The 15,399-nt window shown below is 55.3% G+C and overlaps 1 protein-coding gene across 1 annotated transcript; it reads left to right on the forward strand.

Annotated features, from left to right (window-relative positions):
- The first annotated feature begins 210 nt into the window (after positions 1-210).
- Positions 211-753, forward strand: NEUROG3 (neurogenin 3). Its single transcript, XM_066555104.1, has one exon. The coding sequence runs from the start codon at positions 211-213 to the stop codon at positions 751-753; it is 543 nt and encodes a 180-aa protein (XP_066411201.1).
- The last annotated feature ends 14,646 nt before the right edge of the window (positions 754-15,399 follow it).

Genomic DNA, 15,399 nt, shown 5'->3' on the forward strand with positions numbered 1-15,399 from the left:
TTGTCTGCCGGCCCTATATATAGGGGCTAAACGGCAGTCGTGTGCCGGCGGCACAACCTCTCCTGCCCGCACTCGAGACACCGCGGGGAGCGCCGCGGAGCGCGCAGCCAGAGCCGCTCTCCTGCCCCGCAGCCTCGGGCGGGCTCAGCACGCACAGCCGCGGGGGACACGGCTCTGCCGGGCCGGCCGACGCGGGGTTGGCTGCTCAGCATGGCCCCGCAGAGCGACCGCTCGCCGGACGAAGGGCAGCCGTATTTCGGAGGCGCAGAGGATCCCTCCCCGGCGGCCGGCGGGGCCTCCGGGGGCAGCCGGGGCGCCTCGCCCGCCCGCACCGCCCTGGCCCCGCGGGACGCGGCCGCCCGCAGGAAGGGGAAGGCGCGGCGGGGCCGCGGCAAGGCGCGGAGCGAGGGCTTGCTCAGCAAGCAGAAGAGGAGCCGGCGCATGAAGGCAAACGACCGGGAGAGAAACCGCATGCACCACCTCAACTCCGCCCTGGACGCTCTCCGCAGCGTCCTGCCCACCTTCCCCGACGACGCCAAGCTCACGAAGATCGAGACGCTCCGCTTCGCGCACAACTACATTTGGGCGCTCACGCAGAGCCTCCGCCTGGCCGAGCAGGGCCTGCCCGAGCCCCCCGCGCCGCCGCCGCCCCCCGCCGCCGCCTCCCCCGGGCCCTGGGACTCGCCCTGCGCCGCGGCCCCGCCGCCCGCCGCCCTGCGCCGCGGCCCCGCCGCCTTCCCCGCCTTCCTGTGAGCCCCCGCCCGGCCGGTGTCCCCCCGGGGTGGCCCTCAAAGAGCCGGGGGGCGGCGGGACCCCCGCTGCCCCCGCCCCGTCCCGTCCCGCTCGGCTGGAGAGCGCAGCGGGAGCGGGCGGACAGAAACAAATCACGGTTTTGTACTCGTTAACGGTAAATTATATTAATTTGTCGCTATCGGTATTTATTGATTATATTTCGTAACAAATATGTATTTTGTATATAAGAGTATTTTCAGCAGCGGTGGTCCAGCTGTCTGTACCCGCAGCTATATTTTGAGTTTTCTGAAGAAAAAAGAAGAGGAAAAATAAAGCGTGTCGCGGCCAGACCTGTGCCAGGCCGTGTTTTTATCACCGAGGGCTCTCCGGGAGTTCCAAAATCGCGCGCAGCAGCGCCGGGAGGGCCGCGCCGGCCCCGCGGGGCTCCCTCGGCCCCCGGGCGCTGTGCCCGGTGCGGGGTCGCTCCCGTGCGGGGCGGAGCGGCGATGGAGAGCGGAGCAGAGGGGTCCCGGGCGTGTGCCCGTCCAGGCCCACGCTCGGATTTAAACCCGGCCTCTCTCTGCAGGTGCCTTTTCCCGCAGAGCTGCGGCAGCTCCCGTCTCCAGGTGAGGCGTGCCCGGCTGTTTTAAGGACACGGCGCTCCTGGAGCGGCGCTGGTGCCCGGGGGGCAGGATCGCCTCAGGGCCACCCCATCCTCCCCCGGGGTGAGTTTAGCCGGGGCCCGGGGCAGCAGCCGGAGCGCGAAGCCCTGAGCGGGGGCAGGGGGAGCGCAGGAGATGGCAAAGACGCTGGTGGTGAGAGGAGAGCCCGCATGAATTCCGTCAGCCCTCGCCGGCCCTCTCCTGCCGGGACTCAATTTGTAGCTGGTGGATTTACGGCCAGGCCGCCTCCCCGCTCCGCGCTGCCCCGCCGGGGCGGCCGCCGCCAGACAAAGCGGCCCGCGGGGCCAAAAGCCCATTGTGATGCTAATTGTTCTCAGCGGAGCCCGTTTGCCCGCGGCAAAGAGACGCTATTGAGGCAATTTGTAGAACAAAAGAAATTTGGTTACTGGAAACAAAGCTGCACGCACAAACATCTCCCCCCTCCACGCAACAACCTCCCCTTCCCGCACCGCAACCAAAGCGGCGGAACCTGAGCGGGGACGGCAGCCCGGGCTCCCCGTCCCGCCGGTGGGGGGACAACCACGGGGAGCCCCTTTCTGCCCCTCTGTCCCCTTCCTGCGCGCTGCCCCCGCTCCCCGAGGGCTGGGGCGGGCTGAGGGGCAGCCCCGGCGGGGAAGGGAGCGCTGGGTGCGGGTGGCAGCGCTGGGTGAGGGTGGCAGCGCTGAGTGCGGAGAAGGGAGCGCTGGGTAAGGGTGGGAGCGCTGGGTGCGGGGAAGGGAATGCTGGGTGCGGTGGCAGCGCTGGGTGCGGGTGGGTGCGGGTGGCAGCGCTGGGTGCGGGTGAGAGCGCTGGGTGCGGTGGCAGCGCTGGGTGCGGTGGCAGCGCTGGGTGCGGGGAAGGGAGCGCTAGGTGAGGGTGGCGGCGCTGGGTGCGGGTGGGATCGCTGGGTGCGCTGGGTGCGGTGGGTGCGCGGAGCGATGCCCGCAGCAGCCCCGGTCCGCACCGGGCTCTGGCCATGGTGCTGAAGGCACGGCGCCGTTGTGCCCTGGACGAGGCTCAGCCCTGCCCGGGGGATGAGGAGCCCTTCCCGGTGTGTCTCTCCCGGGAGATGCTGGGGTGCTGTCCGCTCAGGTGGGTTGTGGGAGGCATCGCCTGGTGCTGCGGGGAAGGGAGAGGCCGGCACGGCCCTGGTGCTGAACCAGACACTGCAGATCAGAGAACACACGGGCCTTGGTGGATTTTGGAGAAGCAGTGACCTCTTACTGGTGCACCTGAGCCAGCCTCCTTCAACAAACTGTCCCACGGAGGTGTCCCCCACAGCCGGGAGAAGGGAGCAAGGGCAGCACGGTGCCAGTGTTGGCAGGCAAGGTGAGCAGATCTCACTTTCTGCAGGAGCTTTTTTGGAGACCTGCACCTTCTGCTGCCTCCTGGGACCCGCCCATCTATGCAGAGGCCCCCTCCTTTGCCTGTTCGCTGCTTTGAGAAGAAACACCCGCATGGCTGGAGAAACACGGCCGTGGGGCAGGGCTGAGGGCTCGGAAAGGGCCGTGTGTGCCCATCTCCGTGTGTACTCATAGCCCTGAACGTGATCTATCTGTGTCGTAGATCAGATAGGCACAATGAAAGACCTAATAGTATTCCTGCCCCTTCCCCCCGCCCTTCTGGCTGAATTGTGTATTGTTTTCCTACTCTAACAGTCTGCAAAGTGCTCCAAGGCCTCCGTGTGTGGCCACAGGCGAAACACCGTCATTATTTGGGTGATAAAATCATTTAATGTTTTCCCTGCTAGGGCAGCTCCATGCCGATATCTCCCCACAGGAGGTATCGCGTTGCCCTCACTATCTGCATGTACCGTGGGGCTGAGGACGATCTCAACACCCTCACTTATCAGCAAAAGCAGCATTTTTTGCAAAAAAATGGCAAAAGAGAGTTCAGGGTGGACGTGGGCAAGAAAAGGAGCAAGAAGAGCACGAGAGTCCAGTGAAGAGCAGGTATTACAAAAGTTCACAAAGATGTCTGTACTGCTGTATTTTCAGAAAGGGGTCACTAGAGTGGGGTTTACTGCATTGCTGATTCCTTTTTTCTGGAGACTTAGGATGCTTCTGGTCTTCCAGCCGTGGGGCTGTAGGTTGGGGGTGGATGGAAGGGGAGGGGGGGCAGATTTACTACCTCTGGAGAACTAGTGACTTCTTTAGGGGCTTGAATGCATTTTTTTTTCTTTGCCTCCACATTATTAGGTTAATCATTGCTTGAACCGGTTGCTATGGTTTTAGCAAACCCATGGAAACTTGATAATGAAGACTGAAAGACTCCTTTTCCATTTATCTTTTCTCTATGTTTAGTGCATGATGGTCTCATTTCTCTTGACGGGGCTGTCCCAGTGCCAGTGCCCGGCTTTTATAACCACGGCTGCTGCAGTGGCCTCGGGACTTTTTGATGTGGGGGAAACAGGTGGCTGCTGGGACCGTGGCTGTTTCAGGCTTGTGCCCTCACATATTTGCAGGCAACAGGATGAAAACCAACCTAACCCGGGCCCTGCTTGCTGAAATCCCACGCCAGGTGAACTCAGCTTTTATTTTTGCAGCCAGGGAAGAATGCTTCACCCCGACCTGCCCTCAATACTCAGTTTTAGCTCTCCTGTTTAGACAAGACTGTCTAAACATCAGTTGGACTTGATGATTTTAAAGGTCTTCTCCAACCTTAACAATTTCCCAGTTGTATGATTCTTTGGATATGTGATATTATCATTTATTACAGACAGAAGGAGGTTTTATACCTGTCTCGTTCTGAATCTTCCCTCTCCTCTGTGGCTTTACAGGTATTCAGCAAACCCTGGCTGTGGGGTCTCCTACAACAGTCTCACCACTGCTCTGCTCTAGTCAAGGTTAAAATGGGGGGGTTGAGGATACCAAACAGCCGAAAACAGAAGCTGTAAATTATTTGCACGGTTCAGAGAGGCCAGGCTCATTGTCAGGGCCAGGGAAGGGGAAACACCCCGGTCCTTTCCTCAGCAACAGACTCATCCCCCTCCTCCTTGCTCTTGGTCGGCTCCCTCGTGTCTGAAGGCTTGGCAAGAAAATGAAGGTGATTCCCATAATCCCAGGGCAATTCCTTTGACCCCAGCCTCCACTCTGTGCTCTAAATAAGCCTTTAAGTGAGTTGCTTCCTGCCCTCTCACATTGTCCGCCTCTGACACCGCAGTCAGGTTCCGAGGAGGAGGAGGCTGCAAAGCGCTGCCCGTCCCTTCCACGGCTCTGGGAACCAGAGGGGGCTCCTGCCAGCAGAGCAAACCCCCTCAGCTCCTCCAGAGAGCCCGGGGCTCGCCAGGGCGCCCCAGAAGCGCTCCCGGGCCAGGGCAGGATGCTGGGCTGCGGCTGCACTGCCCGCACGTTTCGGGGTAGCCGTGCCTGCCGGCAGAGAAAAGGCGAAGAATCGGGATTCTTTCACATGATCAGCCTTCAAAAGTCTGCCTTTGCCCCCCTCCTCCCGGCTATAATGACAATCCAAAGAGTTCCTGATAGGGTTTTAAAAGATGCTTATTCATTCACCGTCCACCAAGCATGAAAATCCAGCTCATTTGTTCATTTGTAGCCATTCTTAGCCCAAACGACCCCACAGGGGCTGAAGCCTGTTGCCGAAAACTTGTCACTCACACTTTTAACTTCTTTTTGTTGTACTTCTCTTTATTTCATTCTTCTGGGTCCCCACCTCCGCCACCACCCCACCCTCTCCTCCGGTCACAAAGGCAAGTCTGGGAAGCTCTTTAAAGCCGCAGTGCCCCCTTTTAAAAATCAATACAAAAAAAAAAAAAAAAAAAAAAAAAAAGAGCAATGGCTGAAAGGAGATCCCAAGTTTGTGTAAGGAAGGGGGAAACTCCATCCTGTCTGCACAGCATAGATGGGGAGAGCAGAAGGGGGTGTGGTACTGGGTGCCAGCACCTCTGAGCCACCTTAAGCCTGGCCTGGGCTTCTTGTGGCGCCCTCACCATAAGAATTTTGCCTTTCTGTGCCAAGGGAAACATGACCTGAGGGTTTAAGGGGCTTTTAAGGAGAGGCCAAAAGCATCGACCAAGCAGCGAGCTCCCTGAGGAGCCTCCAGTGCCATGGCCTCTGTGCCAGTGTCCTCTGGCTGGGCTGATGTGACAACAGGGCTGCTCTGCACTGCCCTTCGGGAGCTGTGGGCTTCACAGTGCATGTGGAAAGGGTGGATCAGTGTGCACTTACATTTTGAACTGGTCAGGTGCTATGTGCTGGTGAATCCAAGCCCTTGGCTGGCTAGTTGGACTCTGCTCAGCTCAGACTGTTGAGTGATGCTCCTCCTTCCCATCACAGGAGGTGTGTGACACCACCCCCAGCATCCCTGCCATTCCTGGACACACAGTGTCCTTTGGTGGGTTTTATGGAAAAAGCTCAGTGTTGCCTTTGCTTGGGTCACTCTGCCTCCCATTCTCCTGCCTGGAACATCCCTAGAAAAACCTGGGGCAAGCAGGAGTGTGTGAGCTTTCCCTCTAGGAGCTCCCTGCCCCTGTGAGCTCTGTACAGCCCATAGTGGTGTTTGCTGGGCAAAGGGGACAGCAGAATTCTGGGGATGACACATTTGGAATCACCTCGGCCACCCCATCGTGGCTGGGGATTCTGCCTGCTCAAAAGATGGGGCTGCTCTCCCTTCTGTGTGAGGGACAAACAAGTTCTGTGCTTAATGGTCCCCCCTGATATTTCTGACTGCATTTAACCCTTGAAGCCAGGGGTTGTGCAGCTGCAGCCATGAAGAATTGCTGCCTTTTGTTGTCGTTTCAGCCAGAGCTGTGAGGCTTCACCTCCTTTTCCTGGGGCCTCAGATGTGATTTGGCCTGGACTTTGTGCAGCTCTGCCTGGAGTTGGCCCTGGCATGGGGAATCACATTTCCACCTTCAGCCTACAGGCTGTGGATGGAATGTGGGCTGCTCACCCAGGTTCAGCTTGTTATTTCAGATTGAAGTGCAGGGAAATTATCTCTCCCCTCCTTCCCACCCCATGCTCATGAGTGGAGCTCATTTCCTCTCCTCCTCAAGGCACCACATCCCCACTCTACAACACACTAATTTCAGCAGAAAAAGTTGCTACCAATATGCCCTGGTATAAAGGGTGGTCCCTTCTCCAGGGCAGGGGCAACAGCATGAGCTGAAGGGGAAAAGAGAAACCTCTCCTGTCATCTCCCAGGTACCAATCCATCATCCCCAGCCCTAAGTCCTGCTGCTCCCTCCCTGGCCAGGCTGTTTCAGGCACAGACCTCACGCCTGCAGGACAGGGGGAAGATTAATGGGGCAGGTGCTGGTGCCCAGAGCTGGCTTTAGCCCTGATAAGGTGGGAGCTGAGATAGCACTGGGTCAATACTTAGCGGTGGCCACCTGGAGCTGTGGCTGGAGCCACCTGAGGGGCTGCAGGGAGGAGAGGGCACAGGGGGTCCTGGGGCAGACACAGCTGCTGTAGCTCAGCACAGCTCCTTGCCTGTGCTGGGGGAGAGCCCCTGCTCCTGCATGGACCCCGGGCCTCCCCCAGCCATCTGTTCCCCCTGCCCATCAGCTTTCCCCACGCAGCCCAGCTCCTGGGGCAAAGCCAAGGTTTCAGCCTCCCCCACCGTTAATAATTCCCGAGGGATCACAGCATTCCCATTTATCACCCTTCCTCCAAACCCCAGCTGTTATTTATGTGTGTGCCCCCTCGCCTTTCCCAGTGCTCTGCTGTGCCCTCCCTGCATCCCCTGCTGCCCCAACATCCCCACGTTTTGGCAGGGGAGGGGTTTGCACCCCATCAATCCTAAAAACGGCACTGCTGGCTGCATTCTGACAGTGCAAAAGGCACCTGTTGCTGGAAAAACTGCAACAGGTTATCCCAAGCCTTTTGTGGTTCGAAAAAACTGCTGTGGTAATGAACCCTGATGTGGATCATTCTCACCTCCTCCTGGGATTTTGGTTTTGTAGGATGTTTGGTGGTGGGTGGGTGCCATGGGAGGAGTCTGCCAAATTTTATTAATATTTTCTTTGAGGAGCAGCATGATTCTGGCTGCAGGAATCTGTAGCTGTGAGGAGATGTCCCTGCCTTGCCCAGCTCACTTTGGGGCACTTTCTCTGTGACCTGGGACACTGACAGATGGGACCCTGGGGGTGCAAAGAGCAACGCTATAAATCCAATTTTGGAGTGCACTTGCCATCCTGCAGTACGACAGGATGAATCTCTTGTAGATTCACTATCACAGGAGGAATCTTTTGGAGAGTTTCTTGTTTTCCCATGGTCTGTCCCCGCTCGCTTGTGGGATGCTGCTCTGTCCCGGCTGCCCCACGCCGGGCTGCACGGCCGATTAGGGACCCTCTTTGTCACCTAATTGGATTTTTCTCCCCTTGTTAGCCCGCAATGAAAATGTCACGGGCTGCAGGGAGGTGCCCATTCATCTCAAATGAAATTCGGTCCCCTCTCGGCCGAGCCGCGCCGCTATTCACCCTGCAGCAGGCAGCTGGGCCACCGGGGGATGCAGAGGGGACGGTGCCCGTGGTGCCAGGCAGAGGGGCGGATGCCCGTGGTGCCAGGCAGAGGGGAGGAACCTCGTGGTGCCAGGCACAGGGGAAGATGCTCGTGGTGCCAGGCAGAGGAGAAGATGCCCATGGTGCCAGGCAGAGGAGAAGATGCTCGTGGTGCCAGGCAGAGGGACGATGCCCATGCTTGGCCGGACAAGATTGGGGTCTGGCAGCCCCGGTTTCTCTCTCCAGGAGGTTCTGTCCCCAGGCCTGCAGGGGGATTTGCATGGCTCTGCTTTACCAGGAGGTGGTGCTGGGGCCCTGCGCCCTTGGCCTTGGCCGGACACGGGCTCTGGGCACGCCGGGCTTTGGGCACGCTGCCTTTTCCAGGGAGCCATCGGTCCTAGGGGGCTGCGAGGGGCCGGGGAAGGCGATGCTGGGTCCTGGCAGGAGAGCAAGGAGCCCTCCACGAGGTCCCGATGGAAAAGCAGGGAGCTGTGGTTCACACCGGGAAGGAACCTTCCCCAGGGGCAGCATGTCTCAGAGACGGACAGACCACAATTTCTGCCTGAAGAGCAGGATTTTGGGGAGGTTTTCGGCCCCCTGTTGCTCGCTCATGAACCCCCAAGCCCCGCTGCAATCAGGGGAAGGTGATGCTTTAAGCTTTAGCTCTCCTGTTTTTTCGGGTCTGTACAAACGCAGCAGATGATGCTGCAGCCAGCGTGTGCCAGGGACGGCTCCTGAGCTGAACACCGAGAATTTCCTCACGCCCCGGGTTGTGGAAGGTGTTTCACAAGCGGCAATCACGGAGCTGGCACCCCCTGAAGGCAGCCGCAGAGGGGCAGCTGCTCGGTAAAACCGGATCCCAGGTTTCGGCCACCAGGAGCACGGCAGGGATGGGGAGGGGATGGGAAACAGAGCCCGGGGCGAGCTCCAGCCGAGCCCTCGGGGCCGGCCGGGCTGAGCCCACCCCCCTAAGGGCCACGCAATTGCCCCGGTATGAGATGTTAAATAAGCAAGAGCAGGGCTTTTTTTGACCTCACCGTATGACTAGAGAAGGTGAAATTATTTGTGGCAAACAATGGCGCTGATAACTTTTTCCGTTCCTTGCTTTCCTGCGAGTAAACATCTATTCTTACTTGTCTAAAAGCCTCCAGCAGCCAGGATTGTTTCTGTCCTGACTGGATGCCTCCCAGCCGGGGAAAGAGCTTTCCTGTTGCCTGCCCAAATTCCTCCTCAGTGATCTGCTAAAGCCCAGAGCGCCTTTGCCTTTCCCTGAACCACACTTGCACCCGAAAACCTCTGACCTAAACTTAGCAAAAAGCAGATGAAAGAGCTCTGGGGCTCCCCAGGAAGGATTAATGATCTGCAAGCAGACAGATAGTCACAAAATGGTTTTCTTTCTTGCTCTCCTCCCCTCTCTGCTGCTGACATATATATATTTGGAAAATGTACCCCTGGGTGTATGGTCCCCAAGGGAGATTTGGGATTTTGCAGGGGTTCACCAGTGCTTGGAGCAGGCGATGGATGGAGAGGTGAAGGAGGAGGAGAAGGGGTCCATGGGAGCATTGGGAAGGGAAGGCCAATTATTTCCTTACTCAAATCACTTCTGCTGGTGCTGCCTGGAAATTGGGATCCTCAAAATCCCCTCTGTGGACAAGCAAAGCCTAGTGGTGTAGGTGAGCTCCCTGCTGCCTTGGCACCTGAAAACCTCTGTGACCTAAACTTAGCAAAAAGCAGATGAAAGAGCTCTGGGGCTCCCCAGGGAGAATTAATGATCTGCAAGCAGATAGTCACAAAATGGTTTTCTTTCTTGCTCTCCTCTCCTGTCTGCTGCTGACATATATCTTTGGAGAGACACTTGGAAAAATATACCCCTGGGTGTATGGTCCCCAAGGGACATTTGGGATTTTGCAGGGGATCACCAGTGCTTGAAGCAGGCATGGACAGGGAGGAGAAGGAGAAGGAGAAGAGAAGGAGAAGGAGGAGAAGGAGAAGAGGTCCATGGGAGCATTGGGAAGGGAAGGCCATTAATTTCCTTACTCAAATCACTTCTGCTGATACTGCCTGGGCACTGGGACCCTCAGAATCCCCCCTGTGGACAAGCAAAGCCAAGTGGTGTAGGTGAGCTCCCTGCTGCCTTGGCTCACAGCAGGATTGTGTCACTGGCCAAGCTGTGAAGCCAGGGCTCCTGCTCCAAGATATTTTTATTGCCTGGGAACCAGGCTGAGGAAAGGTGTGGCTTGTTTTTATTTTATTTTTTTCCTTCCCTATCTTTATTTGACCAAATCCAGCAAAACTCAGGGGATGGCTTACATTTTGGAGCAGTGCAATGGGCTCTGCTTTGCAGACAGCTCCAGACAGTTCACAGGGCTGCTCACAGTCCTCCTTCCCCCAAACTGTCCTTTTTGCCTCAATGGTGTTAAAAATGCCTCAGTGATGTTAAAAATGAATGCATCAGGTTCCCTGGCAGAGGGTGGGGAAGCCCTGGGGGGCCCTGGCTTCCAGCTCCCTCAGGAAGGAATGGCTGCTGGCCACCTAAAACAGGCTGGTGCGTCACAGCCAGAGGTTTCTTGGCACTCACTGGGAGCCCCCGAATGGGCTGCAGGACAATACATCAAGAGGGTGAAAAAAACCAACAATACCTCAGGAAGCAGCCCAGGACACTGCAGGGAAGAAGCCTGATTTAGACCATTTCCTGGCCTGAAGGTCCGTGCCATGGCATGGCTGTTCTGTCCAGGCTCATTGCTAGAGTGGCTGAACGAGATAGTTTGCAGCTCCTCAAATATTTCTTCATCTACTTATCTATCAGTTATTTATATTTTATCAAACTGCTCAGTTTTTGCATTTGCACTGTTCCAAGTAGGCTGGCAGAAACAAGATCTGCTAATGGTGTGTGGAGAAACCTGGGGGAGGTTCTGAGGGGGGGGAAATGTGCATTTCTTATAGCACTGACCAGTTTTGCCTCCTGTGGCCTGACTTTGAGCCCTGACAATGTTTCCCCCCTCTCCTTCCCCCTCTCCTGGCTTTGGTGTGGGCATTCCCGTGGGAGGGTGGCGTGTCTGTGTGTCTGTCCCCTCTGCCACTGGCACTGCTGCTGCTCTGTGCTCATCCCTCCTCCTGCTGTCACACCCCTGGTAAGGCCACAGCAACGACCTGGCTTTGCTGCACTAAGGGGGGATTTGCAGGAAGCAAATTAGAAATCCCAGCAGCTGGGAGAGCAAGGGGCTGCTCTGCCTTTCCCACTGCTCCCCCTGTACTTTTCACCCCAGCAAGGTCAGCCCTGTGAAACACAGACAGGGGAACCCTGTGGCTTCTTGATTACTGTTGCTGTAAGCCCTCCCAGGATAAGCTCACTACAGGAAACAGAGTTTGGGAGAAGCAGGGATGGGGAGCTGCTTTTTTGTTATTGGGTATTTGAAGTAAAGCCCTTTTTTCACCCCCAGAACCCTCCAAGACCCCTTTGCCTTGTAGGACACCTTGGAAGGGCATCAGCCAGGTATGGACTGACCCAGCATTTTCATATTCCTAGAAGCCAGATTGTTTTCCTAGTTATTTTTATGTCTTTTTATATACAGACCAGATTTTTAAAGAATTTATTTTCAAATAAAGCCTTGGCCACAGGGCTCATCTCTCCAGACCCAAACTGCACAACATCTCAGAACAACCTGCTGGGTGTACTTCAGCCACTAATGCACAGCAATCTACTTTTGCTTTAATATTTGTATCAAAATAGAAGTTAAAGGGCCCTTTCTCAACACTATTACTCTTTATATGGCTTTAATGACTTCATCAACTCCAGTCAACATTCCTCAGTATTTTTTTTCTTACTTTTCAGCTGAAAAGCTTTTTTCAGCTGGACTAAGTGGCCATGCCCCTGCTCTGTGTGAGTCTGGGGGTTTATAAAGGCTCTGACAAGTCGGTGAGCTGGGTTTTGGGGGCAAGCAGCCCATGGCAGCCTGTCCCAAGCCTCTGCTAAGGACTCCCCACCTCACCTCTGCCTTGGGTCTCTGCACAGGGGCTTCTCCGTGTCCCCAAAAGGCTGAGAAATTCTTATTGACAGCCAGAGCTTTTCCTGCCACAGTGAGATGGGACTGAAGCTCCTTTCCTGTGGCAGGGATGTGTCTGGAGGGGCCTTGCACATTCCAATATTTCCCCCCAATTACTTTAATTTCCCTCCCGCTTTCTCCAGCTCCGCTCTGCTGTGCAGGATGACGAAAGGTATTTTAACTCCCAAAAAAAAAAACCATGGCAACAAAAGTCTCTTTTTAGAGCTTCTGGGAATCGGAGGGGCTGGAGGGGCCAATAAAAGCCCGGGTTCTGAAGTGCGGCGGGGGCCGAACCGCAGCGGGGGCGGAACAGGGACCCATTGACGGGCAGAGCCGGGGGCAGCGCCTGGGGCACCGCGGGGCAGGGGAGGAACAGACCCGGCTTTGTCACACGTGTCACAGGTGTCACAGGTGTCAGAGGTGTCGCAGCCCGGGCTGGCTGCAGGGGTGCCTTTGGTGAGGCTGGCATGTGCCACACCCGGCTGGCACCGCTGGGGAGGCAGGGAACAGACCGGGATTTGTCAGAGGTGCCCAGGCTGGCTGCAGAGGTGCCTTTGGTGATGCTGGCATGTCCCAAACACGGCTGCCACCCGGGCTGGTGGGGAACAGACCGGGATTTGTCAGAGGTGTCGCAGCCCGGGCTGGCTGCAGAGGTGGCTTTGGCGATGCTGGCATGTGCCACACCCGGGCTGGCAGGGAACAGACCCGGCTTTGTCAGAGGTGCCCAGGCTGGCTGCAGAGATTCCTTTGGCGATGGGGCTTTGTCAGAGGTGTCCCAGCCCGGGCTGCCTTCAGGGGTGGCTTGGGCGATGCTGGCATGTGCCACACCCAGGCTGATGGGGAGCAGACCAGGATTTGTCAGAGGTGTCGCAGCCCGGGTTGGCTGCAGAGGTGTCTTTGGTGATGCTGGCATGTGCCACACCCGGCTGGCACCGCTGGGGAGGTGGGGAACAGACCGGGCTTTGTCAGAGGTTGTCGGAGCTGTGGGGGTAGGACGGTCAGGATGGACGGAGACGAGAGATCTCTGCAGCCAGGTCAGGAACTTGGGGTTCATTGCAAAGGGCCTGGGTGCAGGGCCCTGCTGGGAGCTGCCAGGCACAGCTCAGAGCAGGGCTGAGAGAAGAGAGGGGCAGAGAGGATGAGAGGGTGAGAGAGTAAGAGGGTAAGAGAGTAAGGAAGTAAAAACGGTAAGAGTGTAAAAGGGTAAGAGAGTGAGATTCTTGTTACAATACAATAAATCTTCTTCTGGGTTGAATATTCTGATTCTCACTAACCAATCTAGTACAATATACAAATCCTATAGCATTTACATACAGCCTATAAGAATCACTACATTACCATACTGTGCTACATTTTAAACCCTAAAAACTCCTCTTTGGACCCCTTCTGCCAAGCTGTAGGGTCTGCTCTAACCCTTGGGCCTGTCTGCAAGCAGAGGGTGTTGTTCCATCAAAAGGGGATCACCTTCAGCTGGCCACACCATTGTTTTCCCGTTGTTCAGTAACTGAGGTATCTCAAAGCTTGCTTTCATTTCAATCTTGCTTATAGTTTCTATATTCTCAAAATCTTTTGCCAGACAATCATATTTATAAGGCTTTCCTGTTTCATCTTCCCCAACAAGAGGTGTCAGAGGTGTCCCAGCCTGGGCTGCCTGCAGAGGTGACTTTGTTGAAGCTGGCGTGTCCCAAACCCGGCTGGCACCCAGGCTGGCAGGGAACAGGCTGGGCTTTGTCAGAGGTGGCTTTGGAGATGCTGGCATGTCCCAAACCTGGCTGGCACTCGGGGGAAGGTGCCTGGGGTGGCTGCAGCAGGAAGTGCAGGCAGAGCATTCCCTGTCAGAGCTGAAATGAGGGATGTGGGACTCCAGGCTGTGCTTATAGACCACGACACAGCACAAAGTACATGACTCCATCAGAAGGCTGCAAGAGAGATTTATTAATGCAACATGTTGCTTTTATACTCTTTCAAGATATTTACATTCACTTAACATACACATTCACTGCCCATTGGTTATAGGAAAGAAACAAAGTTCTCAGTGGGTGATGAGGGAGCCACAGCATTCTGTGAGCCAGCTAGAGTCCAAATCTCTTAACTTTCTCTCTTTCATCACATCTCCATGGTGGCAACCTTGGGGTCTTCCTCAGGAGAGATACGGGGCTTTCCTTTTCATCAGGAAGCCTTTGCTGGCTCACAAGAACAGCACAGAATGTCTTTCCTACACCAGGTGGCTCTCCAAAATGCAGTTTATTCCATCCAAGAGGTTACAGCAGTCCAGGGTGGTGGGTGACATAGCTGTGCCTACAGCTGTCAGCTCCAGCTGCAGGCAGGCCTGGAGACCCTTTGGTTTAGGTCACAATGCATTATAGACTTTTCTCTTGGTTACATTGCATTATAGACTTTTCTTTTGGTTACAATGCATTATGGACTTTTCTTTGGTTTCAATGCATTATAAACTTTTCTTTTGGTTACATTGCATTATGGACTTTTCTTTTGGTTACAATGCATTATGGACTTTTCTCTGCTTAGCATCTTAATACAGTAGGACCAATCTATACCTTAACTTTTACCTATAGCCTATCATAACTACTATAATTACCATATTCATGTTACTATTCTCCAATCACTAAAAGTTAGTGCATTACAGTTTCAGCTAGAAGTTGTTTTTCAGTTTTCTTGCAGTGGAAAATTCTGAGACCTTTTTTCTACTTGCAGCATTTGCTGCCTTGTTTGCCTGTGCTCTCTTTGTGCTTGGTAAAAACATCTTGTTTGGGGTGGGTTTATCCTTTGCTCTAAGCCATAAAAACCCCTTCTAACTAACACACCCTTTGCCTCCTTGGTTATCCAGTAACACTGGCTCAGCAATTCTTCTCTTCTATATCAAAACTTGCTTTCATTTCTATTCCTTCTTCAGATTCTACATTTAAAAAATCTTTCTACTAAGCATAGATATCTTTCTTGTCAAACTTTCATCCTTCCCAACATTTCCCTGTGCTTCAGGGCTGGGCTCATGCCTGAGCTGAGCTTTATAAGGCCTGGCATGGCAAATAAAGAGGCTTTTTGCCCTGAGCTCTGCCCAGAGAACATGGCAGGCTCTGCAGAGCAAGGGTGACTTTGGGCTGTGCTTTGGGAATGGGCAAAGGAAGTCTGTGAGCACTAATCCTGCATGGATCCACCCGCCCAGAGGGGCTGGGGGTAGGGTTAGCCAGGGCACAGTGAAAATAGTGCAAGGGCTATGCACAGCTTAGGGGCAGACAGATCTGTGAGACCCCCAGGGATGAGCCCCAGCAGGGACAGGACCCCTGGGAGAGTTAATTGTCATTAATGATGCCCTGTGAAGGCTGACCTGGAACAGAGACTAGACAGAGTTAAAGAATAAAGTAGGGATTTATTAAAAGGCCTCAGTAGATCCACTTTGGGCAGCACAAGAGCCCAGCCAGGGCTGCACCCAAGGGGAACCAAAATAGTCATGAAATGCACAAGCACTCCCGGGGTTTCTCCCTTTGAT

The sequence above is a fragment of the Molothrus aeneus genome, chromosome 8 (genome assembly GCF_037042795.1).
Source record: "Molothrus aeneus isolate 106 chromosome 8, BPBGC_Maene_1.0, whole genome shotgun sequence".
Taxonomy (NCBI): domain Eukaryota; kingdom Metazoa; phylum Chordata; class Aves; order Passeriformes; family Icteridae; genus Molothrus; species Molothrus aeneus.